At 39.3% G+C, this 23094-nt stretch overlaps 2 protein-coding genes across 4 annotated transcripts; both read left to right on the top strand.

The window, feature by feature from the left end:
* The first annotated feature begins 69 nt into the window (after positions 1–69).
* LOC131573326 (EKC/KEOPS complex subunit TPRKB-like) lies at positions 70–2224 on the top strand. Its single transcript, XM_058827184.1, has 4 exons — positions 70–210; positions 684–806; positions 1108–1284; positions 2104–2224. The coding sequence occupies exons 1-4, from the start codon at positions 70–72 to the stop codon at positions 2188–2190; spliced, it is 528 nt and encodes a 175-aa protein (XP_058683167.1). The 3' UTR covers positions 2191–2224.
* A 9450-nt stretch (positions 2225–11674) lies between these two features.
* LOC131573875 (G2 and S phase-expressed protein 1-like) lies at positions 11675–22868 on the top strand. 3 transcript variants are annotated; one of them, XM_058828209.1, is made up of 13 exons: positions 11675–11723; positions 11999–12219; positions 12353–12436; positions 13131–13188; positions 13265–13868; positions 14937–15107; positions 16470–16626; positions 17810–18187; positions 18380–18452; positions 18853–19101; positions 20230–20425; positions 21310–21450; positions 22441–22868. In XM_058828209.1, the coding sequence occupies exons 3-13, from the start codon at positions 12358–12360 to the stop codon at positions 22522–22524; spliced, it is 2190 nt and encodes a 729-aa protein (XP_058684192.1). In that variant the 5' UTR covers positions 11675–11723; positions 11999–12219; positions 12353–12357; the 3' UTR covers positions 22525–22868. The 3 variants fall into 3 exon arrangements, with proteins under 3 accessions (XP_058684192.1, XP_058684191.1, XP_058684193.1); XM_058828208.1 differs by lacking the exon at positions 11999–12219; XM_058828210.1 differs by lacking the exon at positions 11999–12219 and having other exon boundaries at positions 11679–11694.
* Positions 22869–23094: the final 226 nt, after the last annotated feature.

The raw sequence follows: 23094 nt of genomic DNA, 5'->3' as shown, positions 1-23094 counted from the left end.
CCGTGTTTTCCACGGGACTTGCGGCGCCTCCGTGCCGCCGATACTCTGGGGCCGCCGGGCGCTGCCGGGATGGAGCGAACGCACCGGCTGGAGCTGTTCCCTGACCGCAGCGTCACGCTGCTCCTCTTCCAGCACGTGAAAAATGCCGCTGCTCTGCGGAAAAAAGCCATGGAAGGATCCATTGACGGAGCACTGATAAACCCTGCGATGGTGAGCGAACGCGTGTGCCGCCCTGCCGGGGGGGAAATGCTCGTGGGAGCTCAGGGAGGCTGACCCATGCTCCCAGTCGCTGTCACACGAGTTACTTTGCGCGTCCTCCAGCCTCTGTGCAAGTGCCCTCCTTTGATTTTATTATTGTGTCCTACAGCAGAAGGCTTCGTCTCTGTAAAACAGAGCCTTGGTGAGATTGGCCAAACACGTTGTTTTGATTAATTCCACGTCGTGCTTGGCGGACTTTAAACCTGCTTCACGTCTAAACGCTAGTGCTAATTAATTCATGCTGTCAAAAATCTACTGTTTGGTGCCTTTGTTCTCATTTGACCCATAAATAGTTTCAGAATCTTTTTTTTTTTTTTTTTTTTTTGTTAGAATTAGGCTATCAAAATGAAGCAGTCTGGATTTTTTTTTTCAGATTTCAAAACAGTAAGTTAATTCTGTATAACTCTTTCTGTGGTGTTTTACAGATTGTAGATCCTTTTCAGATTCTTGTGGCAGCCAACAAAGCAGTGCATCTACAGAAGATAGGTAAAATGAAGACCAGAACACTCTATGCAGAAATTATTTTCAGCCTTTCACCAAGCAACAATGTAAGATTTATTAAACAAATTTCTTTTTTGCCAGAAAAGCTTGCTAAGATCCATACAGCCAAACTATGTACATGTATTCCTTTAACACTCTACCTGGCTACTAGTAGAAGTTTTTAATTGTTGTTTTAAATAACACTAATGTGCTGTTATGGTTTGTAGCTTTGGAATGGAATTTGTCAGAATTCCATTAATCTGAAATGTCTATCAGTTCATACTCTTGGTGTATCTGACACAGTAACTGAAAAGGTTCATTATATGCAGTGAGAAAGTGACTCATAATATTTTTTAAATCTTTTTTCAGATTTCAGATGCATTTAAAAAGTTCGGCATTTCGGACAGCGACACGGGAGTACTCATTGTGCTGGTCATGGAAGGAGACAAGACTGTCAATCTGGCAGATATAGCATCTCAGGTGGAAGGTCAGCAGGTTTCCCTAGATGAACTCCCCCAGCTAACAGACACTGCCAAAGTTAAAAAGGTGTGTAGCCAAAAGAGAAGACTGTCCGTTTTCCGTGGAGAAAACGGACAGTTTATTTAGTTGTCTGATGAGATATCAACAGACATAATTAACTTAGGATCTGTACTTTTTTAGCACAACTGAAAACTTGCTTTAAGTGGACCTTTATTATTTCTTAGAATTTTTTAGTTGAAACAAGTTTTAGTTGTCACATGAACATCACAAAGTTTTAAGTGTTCTAATTATTAATGTTGTCAGGGAATTCAAACATAAAAATAAATCCCTAATTGCTGCCTACCATCCAAGCACTTTTGGTTCTTGTTTTTCAGGCAAATACTCATTTAATTAAAAATTTCAGTCCTGAGCAGTTCCATAAGCTTAAGTACATAGATAGTCCCAGTAGGGGTGGTTAAAATAAAAACAGGTTAATTAGCTGTTAGGAGCTGTCTTGGGGTATATGCTCTTAAGAGGTTACAATATACTAAACAGCTATTTTGAAGCATATATCTCCTACATGATAAAATTCAAGTAACTTTAAATCTTTATCATGTCTTCAAAGTACTGATAGGAGACATATTAACAGAACTGGACAAATGATGGCATTTAACATGTGGAGCTAAAAGTGCTGCTTATTCAGTTTCGTAGCTTTCCTTGTTCTTGTAATTTCAGAATTTGCTTCAGTCCAAATTTTGTCTTGCAGTCACAAGAAGATAGGAATTTCCAATGTAAAAGTGGGGGAGAGGGGAATAATCTTTTCTTGTGTACATATTTTTAGAAGGTATGTCATCAGTTTTTTCTTCCTTATACATCTTTCCTGTTTTTGTTGTCTTTTTTCTGCAGATGTACAAAGTTACTCCACAGGAAGAAAAAATCGGCACCTTATTGGACAGTGTTGTTTGCAGAATGTCAACAAAAGATGTTTTGTGAAAATGTGGAAATAAATTTCAGAGGAAGTGAAGTAGTACTGAGTAGTTTGATAACATCTGAGCTTTAACCAAGCTTGGACACAAGGGTAACCTGAGCTGTGTTCTAAGCACAGAGAGCATGCCAAGTAGAATTTGCCATTGGCATTTCAGTTCTTTTTCTTGACAAGGGAGAATTGGCAGTACTTTAAGCTGAACTTAAACAAAAGGCTTGGAAATCTGTACTTTTGTCAAATGATTTGGTAGTCCCAGAGAGGGTTTAAACATTGTAAATAATTTTTATTATTATGCTCTGATTTGTTTTGGTTTGGCAACCAGATGGATGATATCCTTTTAACAATACTACTGCCAGAAAAGGCATCTTTACAGCCCAGGTATTTTTGATGGGCTAGGAAGGACATTTTCTATAAACAATCAGCAGCATCTCCCTCTCTGTGCCACTGGGATAGAGTTGCTGCCCACCCTTTGAGGACAGGAAGGGGCAGAGGGGTGCTGTGCCAGCCAATGGCAGTGTGGAGCAGGGGCATCAGAGATCTATACAAGGAAGAATAAAGTCTGTGGATAATGCTGTGGTGGTGTTAGCACCTGCCAGTGTGATGTCAACCATTGCTGGCTTTAAAGGCTAGGGAGTGGTGCTTTTACTTCTTAGCACTGATTCATGTATGGTGACACTGAACTCACAGAGCCTGGTTACAGGTGCAGAATTCACAGAAAAATTTGCACTATAGGTTGTATCCAGTTAAATTGTCAATAGAGCATACATAGCATTCTGAAAGGACATAAAACTTGTCTTGGTTTTTTGGACCACTGCTAGGAAAGGCCATGAAAGAGAACTAGGAGGACTATTGATTTCCAGTAGTCACCAGGTACAACAGCTGTGAATGTGTATCATATAATCATATATGATTATAATCGTATATGTGTATCATATAATGTATGCATCCTGTTTAAGTAAAACTACTGTCTTAAGTGGGTAGAAATCCATAGTGCTTGTTATTTTTATGCTGTATTGTTTTTATAGGATGTGCATAAAACTATAGCTGTCTGCTTTTTTTTTTTCCCTGATGTTTTCTGAGGTATTATGATTAGTGCACTTAAAAGATCTTTGGAAGAGAATGCCTCACACTCTTACACATACATTTTGAAGGAGAGGTAAGTCTTAGAGTTGAAATGTTGTCCTGTATAGTAAACAGACCAGTGAACTGACATACAGAACTGGTTTTGTCTTTCTGTGTTTAATACAGAAATGTATAGCTTCAGTTTTGCATTTTGATTTCAGTTAAGTCTCCCCCTAGCTAAAAAACACAGTAGTACAAATACCATCCATTTCTTACCAACCAGACCAATAGCAAATTTAGGTATGAAGTACTAAGGGAATTACAAGATTTATCAAAGGATTAGGGACAAATGGCTGTGCTGACTTTTTGCTTTAAAGATGGCTTTACAGAATGCATCATCTTCTCTAAAGGGAAATGTGCGGCAGTAGTAAAAAATGGAGCTTGGAAGGACTTGAGTCTTTAAAAACAAAAGTGTGTCACATCAGCATGTGAAAGTGACCATGGAAAATAGACTTGTTTTCCAGTTCTGACAGTTGGTACATGGAATATATCATAAGATTTACTGGCTGAACTACAATGTTTTTGTTAGTTCAAAATAACAGCAGACAGGCTTACTTAAACCACTGCCTTTTTTGAACACATGTAAAACATCTATCTGCCCTGCTTAATACAAGAGAAATAGTAATAAAATGATCACTGCATAAAAGTTTTGACACACAAGTTCCAAACCTGGGCTCTTAGTTTCTATTTTTCCATCTACTTCATTGGTGTAGAGACATTAAATAGCTTGTTACTGTTGACATAAGTTAAATTGTGATTTACTGTGAGACTCGAATGAGGTGTTTTCATGGGTGGATTTACAGGAAATTATTTTGGGAGCTGAAGTCTCCAAAGTGTCATTCAGTCAGGCAGATTATTTGGGTCTTTTTGCATTGAAGACTGTGCTGTGCAAGACCAGAGATTTTCCCTAGATGTGGTTGCATTATCCAAGTTAAATGAGTTATTTAGAAAAACTGATAATAAAAGTAGATTTTGTTCACCCTGTAAAGATACAGTTGTCTTTCTGAACACATTAAAAATTATTTAGTTTAGATCTCTAATGTTACTGTTAAATCAATCAAGGCTGTTTTCCAAGAAAGCAAAAATTTAAGAAAAAACATGTTTTTCAAAACATTTAATGTTCTGCAGCAGTCTCTTCTAACTTTGATACTTCATCTCCTCTCTGACAAAGTGAAAGAGGAAACTGAAGTATTTTCAATACCTTGTTTGGACCTCCAGTGCTTCAGAGGCAGGGTTATACCTGCAGAATTTATAAATTCAACAACTAAATGCTACATCATGCTCTGTGGTCAGTTGTTCTAGGTTTTTTTTTTTTTCCCTTGGTGGGGTGCATTTGAGATTTTGTGTTTGACTTCCAGCACACTGAAGCCATTGCCTGTCCCACAGCCATAATCACTGGGGGTTTTTGTGCTGCTGTCAGAATGTGTAGGTCCCTCTCCCATCTTGTGTACTTCAAACATAAATTGACAAGGGAGGGCCCATCCTTTTGTGTTCACTTGTAATGTTCATGCTACATGTTTTATATCTGGGTCCCTATGTTCTGTGACAATTATTTAATGTGCTAATCATCTGTTTTCTTAAGTATTCCTTTGTGTGCTGTTCTTTAGGGAGCATCATCAAAGCACTGCTCCCATGTTAAAGCATGCTGAGGTGGTGTCTGCCCGGTGGGGTAAGGCTGGCAGAGTGCAGTGTCAATGGAGGAGCTCCAATTCCAGCCACCTCACTGCCTATTGAGAGCTGGCACTGGTGTCTGTGGTGCTACCCTGGCCTTTGGTAACACTCCTGGAGCTCTTCTCAGAGACATTTCAGTTTATATACCCCTCCTGATCATGGATGGATACCAAAATGGGGTACACAATACTTGTAAGAATAGTGTTGTCCGCAAGTACTACCTAATTACAAATATGTATGAGTCTATAAGGTGTCTAAATACCTTGCAGGGTGATGTTTGTTTGGTTTTTTTATTGGGATACTGTGTATTAGCATAGGCAGTGATAAAATTTGGGGTTTAAGCTGAGTTTAGGCTCCCAAGGCCTGGACTCCAAGAGTCACTACCCCCCAGAGCTACCAGCCCACTAATGTATGCTCATCAGGAGTAGACAACTAACAAAGAGTGGAACAGAAACTGCCAGATAGCTCTATGTTCAGAAGGCTTGCAGGTTGTCTGAGTGAGGTTACTTCCCTGAAAATGTGCGAGTATGGAATGCCCCATCAGCGATGGGCTGGTGTACATAGGAGCTGGTCTGCCATGAGATGTTAATGAATTATGGAAAAGCAAGTGTTGGTTGCAGATAAATATATACAAGATGAAGACTGAGCCAGCTGGTTCTGTGACAAAGAATTCACAAAAGCAACTTATTTCATCATTTTATTCCTGAGTTTACAAAGTCATTGCCATAAGTTAAAAATAATGAATACAAGTCCCATATAAACTCTCTTCAGCAATAGAGATGAGAATTTGACTTTCAATGATCTTCCTTTCCTGGCAGAATACCTGGGTTTGTTGATCATGTCTTCCTGTGTTGTTGTCACATGGCAAATTATTTCCTCCTTATAGTGTATGTTTTACTATGGATTGGGACAAGCAAACTTAGCAGAGGTAGAGACTTGACAAGTTCACAAATGGAAAGCTGGGGTACAAAATATTGTACAAAACTGACCAATAAAACAGAAGTTGAACTCCTCTTTCTAGAATATCATGCTTAAAGTTTCATATACGTGCTGAAGGTAATATAAATGTGTACAGGTCAAACAGGTCTCTGTTACTCACAAAATTATGTTCTGTACATGGTTTGTTAAATTGCTTCATAGATTTCCCTTCCACAAGTAGCAACCTTTTAAGCAGTTTCAAGTAAACTGAAATATGCCGAAACCACTTTTTTGTACCTCTTGAGTGTAGATAATTGAAACAAATACTGCTTTAAATGTTTGACAAAGAAAGTTGCTATATTGCTGCTATAAGGATGAATCTGTTCTTGACCAGGCTCCCCAGAGTGCTGCTAGAAGGATCATGATGATCACCGTGTAAAGGGTGTGGACTGTAACAAGATCATCTTCATGCTGGTGCTTAAACCCAGAGGTGCCGTGCCAGTTCTCACTTTTGTTTCCATTAGTTTTCTGTCTGTGAGCACGGAGAGAATGTATCCTGACATAACAAAAAGAAAGATTAAGGTTAAAAACTATTCTTTATTAACAGTTCAATAGTGTTTGTAATGAAATCCAGAGTGTGCATTGAATCATTGACTAGATTTGGGAAAGAGCTCTTCAAACTGTCTGGGGCTAATAAAATAATTTCTATAATTGGAAATGCAAAACATTTACCAGCCATTTGGTATTTCTCACCTACTGACAGGCACAGAGACTGGGAATGGGATTGTTAGAGGAAACGCAGTGCTCTTACTCCTCACTATTGATACAGATCATTGTATGAGAAAAAACATATCCTTTCATTTTGCAATATTATGAAAGTGGCAGGGTTCAAATAAAAAATTACCTGTTTCCAAAGCTTTAATCCACAGGAATAAGCACGGCATGTGATCTTTCCATCCTGTTCTGGCATGTTTTTCTATCTCTGCTTTTCAGAGGGGACTTGTGTCAAGGCATTCATTAAAAGGTACCAGTCAGGAGTAACTACACAAAAAATATCTGCAGGATTCTCTGCAGTAACGTTTGATATTGCTTTGTCACCTTTCCCAAAGGGTTTGAAACTAGAAGCATTCACCTATGGCAACAGCCTTCCAGCTACTATCTTCATTGAAAATTGCCTGCTAAGCCCCAGTGCCCTTGTTCCTGCTGCTTCATTTTTAAGAGAAAAGAAATGTTTAATGTACAAAATTACATCTGAACTGGAATGCCAAAAGGAGATTAACTAGCTTGTGATTTTCACGTTTGTTAGGAAGGGGTCTGAGATAGATTAGATGTATTGCAGGTCTAGTTCATATGTGTTCCTGCTGTTACTGTGACAGAAGAGTAGAGATTACCACAAATGTTAGCACAGATAGAGCTTATGAGTAAAAAAGAACTTTAAACCACAAATTACATACTTGGGCACACTTAGAAGAGAGCTGTCAAAACTGATTCGTTAAAACTGAAAGATTAGGAAATGCAATCCCCAAAAAGGAATTCATCAATAAAACAGAAATTCTGCTGTTGAGCTTTTACAGAAGGTAATTGCAGAATCAGACATTTAACATTTGTATCAGGACAATCATGTGTAGCTGCAAATAAAATAACAAAGTTCATGATCATTTGGGAGCATCATGTGAAGACCACAAGAGGAATATTTTGCCAATAATTTGCTTTTCTATTCTTACCTGAGAGGAATGCAGTATATGCAGCTTACCTTCTGCAAGCATTCATAGTGTCTGGGTGATTGAATTCCCACTGCGTCAGATTTCTTCTTGCAGAGAGGAAAAAAGCCTTTTGTATCCTCTTGTTTCCTTGCACAAAATGAGAAATTTTTCTCAGCACCAACAAAAAGAATCTTCCTTCCAAGCCCACCAACTTGACCAACAACAATTTTGGAACACTTCTTATGTATCAGTGAAATCTCTCAAATTAATGATTTCTAAAGCTGATTTTGACACAGTTCTTCAAGAAATTCCCTTGAGCAGTTCACAAGGCAAGCTATGAGTAATCCCAATGACTGGCTTCTTTTAGCTGCTGGGATCTCTTTTTATAAACAGCTTGCTGCTGAAGTGTTGCCAAATTTGTAACAACACCAGTAATGCACAGATGGAGGGTGGTGGTGAAAAATGCAGGATGAGCTATAACTTAGAATGACTTTCTATTAGATCATAGGCTATTTTGGGGTAAAATTTAGTTCCTTTCTACAAATACAATTTGGTTTAAATTGCCTGGAGTGAAATTTCAAATCACCATCACTTATATGTGCTGTAATACTCAAATATTCTTTTATTAAAAAAGCACATCCCTTATTTAAAAAATGTTGACTTTTATAATATGATCACATTCAATAAGCAGTCAATAAGCAATGTATCATCACAAAAAAATAACATTTTGACATCTAGGGTTAGTAACAAAGTAACATTCATCCTATTCCCCGACCACCTGGAGCCATTGATTACCAAGAGGCTGACCAGAACTTCTGCCAAGCTGGGTGTTGTATGATGAGCTGAGTTAATGGTGGGTTTAGTATAAACAATTCAATGCCCCTCTGATGATTTCTGGGGCTTGTAAATGAACACATTTAAATTTGCAATTTATAAAGACAGACCAAAACACTTCTTTCCCAAAATACTTTATTGCATCATCTTTAAAATAACTGTATTTCTCATTTAACTGTTACTTTCAGCTTACTGCCACATATAATTGCTATTAAGACAAATTTGAACTTGTAGTTCTGGCGCCTTTCTAAAGGCTTTTGCCTTTCCTTCAGATATGTCCTGGTTACCGCATTTATGTTTTTATATAAATAAAACTGGTTCCTTTAGTTTTATTAAAACAACTAGTGATTTCCAGTGATATGTCCTCAAAAAATCGCACTCCAGAAAATTAAGACTAAGATTGTTGACCCATGTGACTAAAACTGTGTCGCTGGAACCAGTGAAGCTCTGAGGACAGACTCATTCTTCATTATTAGTAATATATTAAATATAGAAAACCAGAAATATTACAATGACTTAGAAGAAATTCAGGTGTCAGTAAAGAATTACTGACTTGAATCAGTTCTAGATTTTTCAGACCTCATCCTGAGAATATAGGAGGTTACAACTCTTAGATTCAGTTTTCTTAAATAACATACACAGGGACGGATACAACAATAAAAGCCGTATACTGCTCCAGGGACACTGCAACAACAAAAGGTCTGCCAAGGGGGGCACAGCACTGCCCCAGGATTGTTCCATCCAAACCTTTCTGCTCAGCACTACACATGTGCTTGGCAACAAAGCCTCAGCAACAAGCTGCTTTTCCTGCTCTGCTTAGGATTAGGGTTGAGAAAACCACAAAGCCCAAAGCTCCAGGGACACTGCAAGTGCAGAAGGCATGTGAAGGGAAGCACTGCCCCAACATTGCTCCCTCCACAGATTTCTGCTTGCCACCACCCATATGCTTGGCACCTCAGCCTCAAGGACAGCCTGCTTTTACTGTTCTGCTTGGGGTTAGGCTTAGGCTTAGGTTTGAGAAAAGCACAAACCCTAAAACTTCAGGGGCATTGCAACTACAAAAGGCATACAAATGGGAGCAATTAATCTCATCTCATCTCTGTACATTTGATGACAATTTTGCTTTATTTCACAATTTTAGCCATTGAATTTGTCATTATAACCCTGCCCCAGTCTGTTTCACTTTTTTCTCTGACTTTGAGATTTTGTTTCCTTTCACAAAAATAAATTCTTCATTTCATGAAAGGAAATGAAATCTTGTGATTTCAAACTGTATCAACTCAGCTAGGTTTGGTCCATTTCCCTGCGCTTCATGTCATCCCATTCCATTTTCATTTATTCACTTTGGTTCAGAAATTTCAACAATGAAATCTTGAAAACAGAGAAGAAAATGTAACAAACACTCTGGAAGGGAGATATGATATGATAAAATAAAATGCAATTGAAAAAAAAGAAAATTTGGGAATGCAGTGACTCCAACCAAATTGATTGGGATGGAATGAGGTGCAGTGAAAAGGACCAAAAGTTACCAAAATTACATCTACTAAAGTCCCAAAGTCAGGGAATGAAGTCAAACAAAAAGACAGGAGAAAGAATTGATGAAATTAAATACTTGAAGAAAAAAAAAATGCAACAAAGGGAAAACAATCAAATGGCATGGGATGATATGAAGTGCAGGGAAATGGACCACACCTTGCCAAATTGATCCTCATTGAAATTGCAAGATTTCGTTTCCTTTCATGAATGCAGAATTTCACAATGAAGAATTTCCTTTTGTAAAAGGAAATGAAATCTTGAAAACAGAGACTGTGTAGGAATTATAATGACATGAATTTGAATGGAAAGAAATACAAGAAATAAATAAATTGAAATCATTACATCCCTAAGAGTAATTCAAGGAGCAATGAGGAAGACATCAAAGAGAATGGATAGAAAATTATGATATAAAAAGCCGGAAGACAGAAACTGTAACAATAAGAATTGGCCTATTTTACAAGAAAGTATGTTGGACAGTTCCCCACGCAACTGACCCCTGCCAGCCAGGAGGGACTCCTTGTGTCATTTCAAGGGAGAGAGAAGTGTGAGGTGAGCATGTTAATACTCAGCAGAAGCCTGTTTGCCCCAGCCATTTACTGTGCGTATTTGCCAATACATAGGATACTTGCTATATACTCAAGTTACATACATACTGCTTGTGGGGCTCCATGAAAGGTAAAAAATTACAAATGGTCGACTGGAGAAAGAATTAGAGAGTATCTTATCTATATGAAAATCTGCAGGTTATGATTAACTATTCTCATTCCGCTGATAAATTCCAGCTGATTGATTTAGTCATCCCAAAATACATAACTGGACACATTTTCTCATGCCATGCATCCATAAAGAGAAAACCCTAAGCACTGCACAGCATTAAATGTTAGAAGAAATGTGAAGAGTGGCGTTTTCCTAGTGTTTTTTACGAACACGGTTCTACTTTTAAAACTATTCTAACAGGCTGCCTTAATGGGACTAATAATAATAGTCTGTAGCTGGAACCGACACCCACGGATCTTACTATTCCGTATGCCACCTGAGGATTAGATATATATCCCCTTCACAAAATCACAGCATCTATTAGGCTGAAAAAGACCTTTGTGTCCAGCCTTTGACTGAACACCACCTTGACCACTAGACTAGACCGAGGCACTGAGCGCCACACGCAGTCTTCCCTTGAACACCTCCAGGACGATGACTCCGCCACCTCCCTGGGCAGCCCATTCCAATGTCTAATCATGCTCTCTGTGATTAAATTCTTCTTATGTCCAAGCTGAACCTCCGTGTAGCTTCACATTTAAAGTGAAGCTACTACGACAACGATATCCAGCAAAGATGTCACGGAAACCGAAGGAATCGGCACGCAGTCCCCACCGCAGCCAGCACGGCGGCTGTGCCTGGACTCGTGGCGCACATCGGCACAGCCTCAAGGCTACAACGCCCACACCCTGCTGAGGCTTTCCCTTGCGCTACTGCCACCACCGCGGCTGCCAAGGCCGGCCAGGCAAGCCGGACTATGTAAGGACGATCGGAGTGAGCGACGCACCCCAGCCACAGCCCGAGGACAGGACAGAGCGGGGCAGTACGGCCCGGGCAGCCCAGCAGCCGTTGGGGCCCTGCTAACTACAAATCCCAGAATGCACCGGAAGCGCCCCTGTATCCTTCGAACCTGCCAATGAGGGCGCGCGGGGTGCGCCACGTGAGTGGGGCGCGCTTTCCGAGTCCGGGCGGGTGCGCGGCGCGGCTCGTGCGCGGTGGCGGTGAGGGGCGAGCGGTGGGCGCGGGGGGACGGGGGCGGTGGGCCCGGCTCGGGCCCTTCCCCAGAGCTCCAGCGTGTGCCCGCAGGCCTTTCCCCGTTTCCCTTACGGTCGGGGAAGGTGGGAGAACCTGTACGAGCTCGCCTGAGGTGGGGTGCTGGGCGGTCGGCGGGATGGTGAGCTGTGTGGCATCCTATAAACCACTTTTTCGGTGGTGCCCAGCGACAGAACGAGTAGTAATACTAAGTTAAACTAAACCACTAGAAGTTTCGTTTCAGCGTGAGTAGGAACTTTACACCGAGCGTGGCAGAACACCGGAATAGGCTGCCCAGGGAGGTCATGAAGTCTCCCTCTCTGGAGATATTTCTAGCCCACCCGGAGGCGTTCCTGTGTAACCTGCTCCAGGTGACCCTGCCTTGATACGGGGTTGGACTGGATGGTCGCCAGACGTCCCTTCCAACCCTAAGTGTTCTGTGATTCTGTGTGGCAGTCCCTAAATGTGAGAGTCTTCAAATGGAATGTTTACCTCCTCACTAATTCAGCGGTATCATCAAAGTCTGTGACCCTGTTGCTGTTCGATTTTGTTTGGTTTTTTTTTAAACCTCTTGCATGTCTACTTCTATATATTCCAGATACTATGGAGGAAAAAAATGAAATGTCAGCAGATAGCCTGAGTCATTTGACTGAAAAAAAACTGGATATTTGCATGAGCAATGGTAGGTGGAGAACATACTGAGTTATTCTCTATGTGGTATATCCCGTTACGGGTTAGGACAGCTTAGATCAGTGGACATCCTCTGTCTGCCTTACATCATGTTCTGTTTACTCACTTCCTTTGATGGGCTGTTGTTGTCAGTCTCAGAAGCCTCCTGAGGAGCTTGTGGAGTGTGGTGCTAAGGCTTGTGTAATAGTGACTGATGTCATCAACCTCTCTTCTATATATCTAATCTGAGCTCCTCCCTTATCCATCAGCTGATTTATTTAATGCTTATATTAACTAACAAGGAAAGTAATCTTTCTCACTGGCTCCTGCTACTGTTCTGTGGTAGCCTGAACAAGAAAAGAACTGATGAATGGGATGAACACGTCACATAGCTCTAGATTACATGTTCTCACTTATTTTGATTGAAGGCTGCTGATGAGCTGCATTCTATGTTGCTGTTACAGCTTCTTAAAAGTTACCGTTAAGCTGTTTGTTTCACAATATTTGGGATCTCATAATTATGATCATTTTCATAATTGTACCTTAAATTTCTTGGACCTAGAATACGTTTTCCTAAGTTTAATATTTTAAACTTGGTAGCTAAAGCTTTCTTTGCCGGCTGACATCGCTCACCAGATTGTCAAAGCATAATGCAATCATTTTCATTGCAAATCCATGTTGTGACAAAATCCTTTTTATGGTTTCAGACTTTCCTCTTCTGACTGATGAAAAGTTTGATTTTGACCTTTCACTCTCTTCAACAAGGTAAGTTATGTAAATACTGTAGACCCTTCAAAATGGACATATGTAAGGTGTTGGGATAAATTATTTTTCTTTGTAGTGGAAATGAAGATGAAGTTTTTATTGGACCTATGGGACACAAAGAAAGATGTATTGCTGCCAGTATTGAAGCAAAAAAGTGTGTGTCTGCTTGTGATGATAAACTCATGTGGAGCCCACTTCAAGGAGAGAAATTTGTGGAAATTTTCAAAGAAGCTCATTTGTTGGCACTGCAAATAGAGACTGGAAACAAGAACAAGGAGACCAAAATAAGCCAATCAGAAGAACAGGAAAACAAGATTGTAGAAACATTTGTAGAGGACTCAAACTCAAAGCTGAAGATACTGAGAAACAAAAATATAGAAATTAGTCCCAGGGCTGTTAAACGGGAGACTTTCTGTGTGCAGGATAGTCCAGCATGTCAGCTGCCACCTTGTTTTCAGAAGGCATCACAGAGACTTGTATCAGATGGCAAGGTACATGCTCTTCCTGCTTCTCCTAAAAGAAGCCTTGTTCAAATTTGTGTGTCTCCTATGGAAAATGCCAGTTTGCCCCTGACAGAGGAGCAGAAAACTAAGGAAACGAATACAAAGGCTATAGGCAAACTGCCAGTGGCAAAACCGTCATCTGCTTTTGGAAAAATCAATTTGTTGACAATTGACAAGGTAAAGTCAGGTTCTGGGCAACATTTTCTTCAAGTAAAGTCTGTGTTTTAGGAATATTTAATCTGTCTGCAGTCTTTTATTTTTAAAAGCTAACTTTAATCTTCTGATACTTCTTTACCTCATATGATCCTTAGAAAACATACAGAAAAAAAAATGAGGGCAGGTACTATGGTATAGTAACCAATTACTTTGTCTATTATGACAATGTAGAGCATGTGCAAGTACATTTCTTTTCTATTGTATTCTGGTTTTGTGAATACTGTCATTCTTGGCTTCTAACTGGTTTCTGACACGGCTGTGTTGCTGGTAAAATTACTGCACTGTTACACTTAATGTGTAAAAGTGGTTTTATTTACTATTAATCTTTGTCAATTGAAATGTATTCCGCGATAGCAAGGAAACAGTTGTGTTAGTGACCTTGTGAGCACAAATCCCAGTCTTTAGGTACGGTATCTTTTGGATTTTATTGGTCTAGACTTTATAGCTCAAGCTCTAGTATGTATTAGAGGTTTTACTGAAGATGTGGTAGGGGCTTCTTAAGAACCATCATCTATAGGAATTACAGGACTCTGATTTTCCTTTGTAGTATAAATTTCTTGATTTTGTGTGCTATAAGAAAAGACATTATCTTAAACGCTTTAACTAGACAAGTTATACTCCACTGTCTGGGCAATTTGCATTATGCTGTCTACTAATGTTATGTTTCACCTTTTGGAAGCCAAAGCAAAGTAGAAGAATAAAAAATGGAGAGTCCAATATAGTTGTAAGATACAGCTGTTACAGTATGGAACACTACGTAGGTGAATATGATTATATGATTTGTACTGATGAATTGTTGCAGAACTGGCCTTAAGTTGCTGTCCAGTATCTGGGTTCAGGCATGTCCTAGTACTTGGCAAATACACTCACTAGGCTTACTTCAAGCTCTATTTGTCTGAAGACTTCACTGGATTTGGAGGCTTCTTCACTGTTGTCTCTGTTTCTGGACAGAATCAATGTGTGTAAAAAGCTTTATAGTGATTTCTAGAAGCAGTAGTAACTTTTAAAATGTTGCATTGAAATTTGCAGCTCAAACGAGGAAAAAATACTAGTATTTCTACAAAAGGAGACTTGAACAGCATGGGATCATCTGAAGAAGTAATTTCTGATAAATCTAATATTGCTTTAGATGCCATTCCATCTTCTTTCAGTAGCAGTTCTTCAGTGCAAGACACAAAAGCCCTTCCTGCACCAAGTAAGGTAATGGCAAACCTCCTTAGTATGGAAAGAACTTCTGTAGTACTTCTGATGAAAAGAAATTAATAATAGTTTACTTTCTAATTTGATTTAAGGCTGTTGCATAAAATGATTTTAAGGAAAAGTAATCAATGTTTTATATTTACCATTCTTGAATATGTGCTCTTAAGTCTGTAACACATGAACATACTTAAGAGCAACTACAAATGTGTTGGATTAACAAGCATGCCTTTGTTTTTAAAGCACTAGCTGCAGGTAAGTGATGAGCAGTTTCCTGTAAGAAAGTTTTTGATGTGTAGTTAAAATGTTGCCATAACTTACATTAAGGTAGTATACCTACAGCTGTCAGTTGCTTTAAAGCTTTAAATGCATATTTTAATGCTGGGTGTCACTTCACTGAATCACAGAATTGTTAAGGTTGGAAGGGACCCCTTGAGGTCACCTGGTCCAATGCCCTGCTGAAGCAGGACCACATGGAGTCATTTGCCCAGGCCCATGGCCAGACAGCATTTGAGTATCTCCAAGGATGAAGTCTTGTCAACCTCATAGGGCAGCCGGTACCAGTGATCAGTCGCCTCTGAAGTAAGAAAAGTGTTCCCTGGTGTTCAGAAGTAGAACCTCCTGTGTTTTACTCTGCCCATTGCCTCTAGTCCTGTCACTGGGCACCGCTGGCTGCTGTCCTTTCAGATATTTCTTTGTATTGATGAGATCCACCTTGAGCCTTATCTTCTCTAGGCTGAGAAATCCCAGCTTTCAGCCTTTCCTTAGGTGGGAGATGCTCCAGTCCCTTAATCATTTAGGAGTCCTTTGCTGGACTCTTTCCAGTAGCTCCAAATCACTCTCATACTTGGGGACCTGGAACTGTATGGAGATCTTCAGGTGTGGGCTCTCAGGGCTGAGCAGAGAGCAGGATCACCTCCATTCACTTGCTGCCAATGCTCCTCCTTGTGCAGCCCAGGATACTATCAGCATTCTTTGCTGCAAGGGTGTGTTGCAGACTCATGTTCAGCTTGTCCACCAGCACTCCAAGGGCCTGGCCTACAAAGCTGCTTTCCAGCTGGTTGGTGCCCAGCATATACTGGTGCCTGGGCTGGCTTTTTTTTATCCTTTAATTCCTTTAAATCCACACTCAGATTTGTCGCTGGAATAAAAATAACTGTTTGCCTCCTAGATCTGATGTTCCAGTTCTGTATAATAATCTAGATACAATGATCTGTCTCTAAGAAAATTCACTTTTTAAAATGTGATCTTACATTTAATGAGTTAAGAAGCTCCTCTAAAATTCACAAGTAATAAGTTACAATACTGAGACAAATAATGGCAATATAATGTGTTAAATTGGACATTTTTTTGCTTTTGATTCAGCCTGGCTTAAATAAGATGATATATCTGAAACGTCCTGGTGTTGCCAGTGGTCTCACAAGAAAGACTACTTCTTCATCATCATCATCTTCATCATCAGTTTCCAGCATGAACTCAAGTCTTAATTCAAGTTTACCCATTTCTCCTATAGGCATAAAAGGTAATCACTCCTATTGCAGATTTGTGCCATGATTCAATTTTTAAATAGCTAAGCATTTTCTGGACTTTGGATTTGGAAATGTTTTAATGGTGTTCAGTACATTCAAGCACTATGAAATGTTTTATTTGGAGAATAAACTTTTCTAGGCTATCCCAGTAAATCCCTGTGGACTAAAGATAAATGTTAGACATGCATAATTTGTATATTGACTAGACTGATACAAACCTGATGCCTACACGTGAGCATCTGACACAGCTAGGAAGGAAGCAATGCCCCAGGAATTATGTTCCCTTTATGCATTATCTCGTCTATTATAGCAAAGAACATGAGCTTCTGAATGCTCTAAGCTTGTCTGACTGAATTAAAAGAAAAAGCAAAACACCAAAACAACTGAAATTTGAAAGGAAGGTGGAAGGCATTATTCCACCTTTCTCTGAGCCTAGATAAATGATAAGCTTTACTCAAGCAGATGGGAAAAACACCTTTAGGGAGATAACACAGCCAAGAATTGTAGTTATACTGTACTGAGACCATCAATTTATCCATTTCAGTAAGCCTCAAAGGATCAGGAAAAATAGTCTCCTGAAAGTACTGACAGGTGTAAGGACTACTGTTCTACATTGATGAAAATACCAATTTTGAGCAAGTTTTTATTTTGCACCTTGTTTCTGGGAGATTAATAACATACTATTAAAAGCTTATTAAGAACTATTTTATGCAATAGAACTGTCTAATCAAGATTCATCCTGTTAATGAAAGTAACCTACAGACTAAAAGTAAGAACTTTACAGAAATCTGGGGAAAATGCTTGTGTGGTAGTTAAGCCTATGGTGTTAATCAGTGTAACTCTACTTATTACTTGCTTGAAAGGCTGCTTAAGGGAACAGGGCCAGCTCTGCTGGGAGTAAGTGCTGGAAGTAATTTGAATCTGCAAGCTGTTCGGGCATTCCTTGAAGAATATTCTTTCACTTGATTGCAGTAATTCAGGAATTTGGTGAGAAGACTATAAAGTAAAATTGCCGAAGAATTTGAGGACTAAATTTTCAGCAGTCATATATATTCTCCTTAAACTCTAATTGTTTGAACCTAAATTTAAATGCTGTAAATTGCTATTTTTCTTTCCTGGGTTAGTATAATTATTCTTCTTAGTCAAAAACTTCAGAAATACAACTTTCTATTTCAGGAAAATCAAGCATGTCGTCAAAAGCTAGTGTGAGTGGCTCTAAGCTTCCATCTAGTACAAGCAGGTTGGCCCTTGTCAGACCTACCACAGTGTCATCTCTGCAGGCTGCCAATACTGAGAAATCCAGGAAACAAGTGAGATCAGCTAGTACTCCCAAAATACCTAGTGCTATATGCCTGGCTAAATCTTCAGCTTCTGCAACATCATCTGAGACTGCGGGCAGTGGAACTTGGAGACCAAGCTCTGTTTCCAGTCTGCAGCAGCTATGTCAGCAGAATAAAGATGGGAGCTCAGCAAAAAGAAGCCTGTGTCCAAAGCCCAAGGCTAGAGTTTTGTCTGTTTCCACAAGTCAAACTAAGGGTCCTGTGAAGATTCAAGGTAAGCACATACTTTGTATGACCTGTCTTCTACTTTGGTTATTAAAAGCAAATGTTACCCTTGAAGGCTTGTTATTTGTTTCATTACACTTCTGTTCACCTTTGGGAAGGAATTAGTATTTAACTGAAAGATAACTGCTATAAAGGAAATAAATATGAATCTGATAGCAATTAACAAAACTTTTCTCTTTAGATGCAACACCAAACAAATCGGCACCAAAAGCAACACCTTCTCTTGGATTAACATTTTGTGGCACACCTGGAAGGTAGGGCTTCACTGAAAATTGAATGCACTGAGCATCCTTCTTAGCCTGCAACATGGTTGGGTGTTGCAACAGTCTTTTAAAAGTAACTTCTAATTGTCTAGTCCCTTGAGACTTGCCAAGTTAGATATGTTGATGCCTATTGGAACTGATTAAAATCAAAACCCAAAGAACCCCTCCAACTCTATTCAGAAGAGGTTTCTTTGCAGGGCTAAATAGACTAAAATAGTTCATACAAGAATTCTTATCAAGTAAAGCCCTTACTATGCTTGTTATTATCAACTTTGAGGTGGCTACTGTTCCCTTACTGACCAGAGGGGGAAATGGATTTCTATCATTTGGTAGAATAGTGTTATTCAAACAGTTTCTAGAAGGTTTTGTCTGAGGTGTGTTCCTCTTCTAGTGCCATGGCAGTCAGCACTCCTATGAAAGCCTCAGAAAATAAGGTCTTCCAGAGTTTTTGTTTTCCTGAGAAGTCTGCTGCCATGACTCCTGCCAGTGTGAAACGGTCTGGCCTACCTACACCTGTCCGTCGGATCTCAGGGCTCCCAGCAGTAACTCCTAAAACTCTACCAAGAATGGCATTTTCTCCACATGCTGCATCTCTTCGGCAAAGCTTCAGCTTTTCTACCAAAAAGACTTTTACAGCTGGGTAAGACAGAAATCTTCATATATGAAATGAGTACTGTAGGCAGACTGCCTCTGAGTGAATTCTAGTGATGACTCTTGGGTTTCAAGGGCCTCTGCTAAACGTTAGAATAAAGCATTTGAGCTTAGAAAAGCTGTATACACCTAATAAAAATGTATAACTTGTGACTGGTAAAATGCTATAAGCCGCATTGAGGTGAGTCAATATCTAACAGGAAAGAATTATAGCTTTAATAGGAAATTATTTGTATTTCTTGAGCAAGGGAAAAATTTAAGACTTGTGTCTGATGCTCTGGTGGTATTTTGCTATTGCCTTCTGATGAAGGGAAATAGCTGATTAAAATGCATATTATTTGGACTTTTGTTTTATATTGTTGCAAATGGTCTGTAAAATTACACTTTTTAAAGCATCAGCCAATAAGCCAAGGATTTGGTTGACTTGAACTTTATTTTCTGAGCAGCTTTACTTATGTTTCAATTCTGTTTTTTTTCTGTGAAAGTAGTGTTGCCTTCTTCATGTCTGCCCAGCATCTTCTGTCAAGGGCCATATATATGTATGCAGGCTTGTTTTGTGGCTGGTGGAGAGGAACTGTATTAAGTAGGAATGATTCATGGCTAGAAAACTGTCATGTTACTTAGGCTAAAGGTCTCAAATAGTCTTTTCTCTCTGGGAAACAATTATTCTGTCTACAATGACTTTATCATACTAACCACATACTAATTACAGCCTCTGGTCCTCCAGCCAGTGTTGGTACTTCCTTTCAACAGGGACTGAAGTGGGTTGCTCAGTGATAACACAAAACCAATACATCTTTGCTAGCTATTCCAAGTTTAAAAAAAAAACAACTAGAATACCTTGTGTGAAGTTTAGGCTGGATGGAAATATCAAGTAAGATTAAATTCTTCATTGTCCCTTCTTTTTTTTTGCATGAGTAGGCTATACTTCTGGCACAATGAAATATTTTGTATTTTGTGGGTAACTAGCATTTATTTGGATAAAAATATGGGAAGCCTTTTGGTCATTAAAGCTTGGGGTTAAAAAGTAGAAAATGAGGTCAGAAATTGGCTTGTCTGTCTTTAGTAGTTAATGCTGATTAAAGAACTCAATTATCGCTGATGCTCTTTACCCTAGTTCTAAACAGAAACAAGAGAGTAAGACACAGACATCTTCAGAAGATGATACATCTCCACCTGTGCAACCTCTTGTACTTAGCTTCTCGCCAGAGAAAACTGCTACAGAAGGAGTAGAAAATGCATTAAAAGAGGTGGAAGTACAAAATGAGCTGTCTGAAGTACAAAATCAGCTGGCTGAAGAGAAACAACCTGAGGTAAGAAATGACAGTATATTTTCCTACAAAACTGCTAGGTAAACTGCTTGAATTATTTCAAGGTGAGGGATAAGTAGGGAAACCACTTTGGTATACGTGAAGTTAGAATGTGTTAGAATAATGAAATAATAGAATATTCTGTGTTGGAAGGGACCCATCTGAATCATCAAGTCCAGCTCCCAGTCCTGCACAGGGCACTCGAGGAATCACACTAAACACTTCTTGAACTCTGTCAGGCTGGTACTGTGGCCAGTTCACACAGCGGAGCCTGTTCCAGTGCCCAACCACCCTCTGAGTGAAAAACCTTTTCCTGCTATCCAGCTAAACCTTCCCCCAACTCAACTTCATGATGTTTCCTGTCACTCTTCATGAGAATGAAGAGATTGGTACCTGCCCCTCTGCTTCCCCTTGTGAGGATGTTCAACACCACAATAAGGTCTCCCCTCGTCTTCTCCAGGTTGAACAGACCAAGTGCCCTCAGCTGCACCTCATAAGGCTTCCCCTCCAGACCCATCACCAGAGTGTGAAGCTGTAGTTTATATTGCTAAATAACATTGCACAATAATTGTAGTTTAATTTAATTTTAATTTAAGTATTAAGAGGGTTACTATGTTCTGATTTAAATTTAACTCTACTTTCAAGTGAAAAATTGTTTTATGCCCCAAGGGATCTCTTTTGTTTTCTTACCATATTTTCCCTCTACCCACTGGCAGAGTAGGAGCTGAGGTTTTTATACGGTGTGCAATGAATCCTGCATGAAAAATACCAAGTTGTAAATTAACCCTGATCTGTGATTATTATAGCTGTATAAGCTAAATTGATTGCCTCAATGTATATGAAGGAAACTTGGTAAACAGGGGAGAAAAATGGATTTTTTTTTTAAGGCTTTACTGCTAGATATTGGAGAAGACAAATCTCTCCCACACACTTCTGAATGTGGAAGTAGACCTTTGATTGACCTTTCCAATACTCCTGAAATGAGTAAGATTACTTCTCCAAAGACTGTGTTGTCTGGGCAGATAAAGGTAAGTTTTATTCAAATCATCTGGTGCAAGTTGTTAGCAGAAAAATGTCAACTGGCTGCAGAGCAGTTCCTTTGTCTGCAAAGCAGTTCCACAGTACTGTAGGAATTATTTAATATTAGCTCAATATGATATACATAATTAAGAGCTCTTAAGAGAATGCTATGTTTAAAAACAATGTGTTTTGAACTAGAGCTCAGTGAGCAATCTGTAGATAGGAAAAGGAGGAGGAGGGAGAAGGAACAGTACTTAAAGCAGTTGTTACAGAATAAGCCTCTTCTGAAGCAGGAAGTGAATGCTGTCTTCAGTAAAGTTGGCATGCTTATTCTTGTTTCACCTTTCTTGCATTTTCAGTTGTTGGCAGCAACTCATTTTGGTCAAAAAAGAAAGGATGCCTCCTGTTTACCTCCTCTCTCCTAATCCTCTCCTTAGCTAGAAGATTTGTGCTGTTGGAATCTGCTTTAAATTTTACAAGCATTTCTGGGCAAGTGTTTTTTATACACTAGTGGCTTGAAGATAAGATGCCTTTAGATCATTGTCAGATGAATGCTGGTAACTATGAGCATGCAGCCTTTGACAAAACGTGTAGTTGGGCTCAACTGAGTATCAGACCCTCAAATTTTGTCAAAAGAGGAGTACTGCAGAACTCTGACTTAGGGGGGCATGTTCAGAGGAGTTCAGAAGTGCTGTGTCCTGTCTGGATGGCACTGGTACTAGAATATGCATAGTAATGAAACTTGGAAAAGGCATTTAGGTCTTTAAGGTAAGTACGGGCAATAACTACCTTGTGAGAAGCTTGTGCTTGTTGAAGAATGAGCATATTTTTAAAAAACCTGAACCCAAAAGCTTGAGTATGCTGCTTGTATTTGTCTTCTAGATACTAATAGGAACCCTAAACATGAAACATAATTGAGAATAATAGAGATTATAGCTGCTAGTAGCTAATGCACAACACTTGACTACACTAGCTAAATTTTGCTGTTTTTCTTTCAGCTAATTGATTTGAGTTCTCCTCTTATCACTCTGAGCCCTGATGTAAACAAAGAAAATCTGGATTCCCCTCTACTCAAGTTCTGAATTTGAACTGAAATGAAGAATTCTTAGCAACTGTGATCTTTGAAGTGTTTTTGGTGTTATTCCTCACTCATAATTTTTTGAAGATGGATGTAGATTGTCTGGACCTGCATTAACAAAACAGAATTCTAACAGTCTTGATACAGTCAGAGAGTGATAATGGTTTTGTTCATGGATGTACTGCAACGGATGTATTTAAACTATGTTGCACTAAGGCAAAAAATTTGGAATTCCAGTTCATGAATTGGAAACCTGCCTCCTTACTTTCTACCGATTGTCATTTGATTCCTTTCCTTTATGTACAACGAAGTTTTATTTTAAAATAAATGAGTTGTTTGCTAAACCTATCCAAAATGGCAACTTTTTATTGCCTGCTTTGGGTAGACGTTTCTAGTGTTTCACTAACAAATGTTAATATGTAGGTAAAAACTAGCAGACTTCAGGGTGGCGTAGCAAGTTTGGAAAGAAACATGTTAGTATTGAATGCCAGTAGAACAAATCCAACAGCACCACCTGAATTTCTGTGTTGCAAAGGAGGAGATAACAGCTTGGTTACTGCCGGATGGTTTAGTC

This window comes from Poecile atricapillus, chromosome Z, assembly GCF_030490865.1.
Source record: "Poecile atricapillus isolate bPoeAtr1 chromosome Z, bPoeAtr1.hap1, whole genome shotgun sequence".
Lineage (NCBI taxonomy): Eukaryota > Metazoa > Chordata > Aves > Passeriformes > Paridae > Poecile > Poecile atricapillus.
This window is presented reverse-complemented; position numbering and strand designations above follow the sequence as displayed.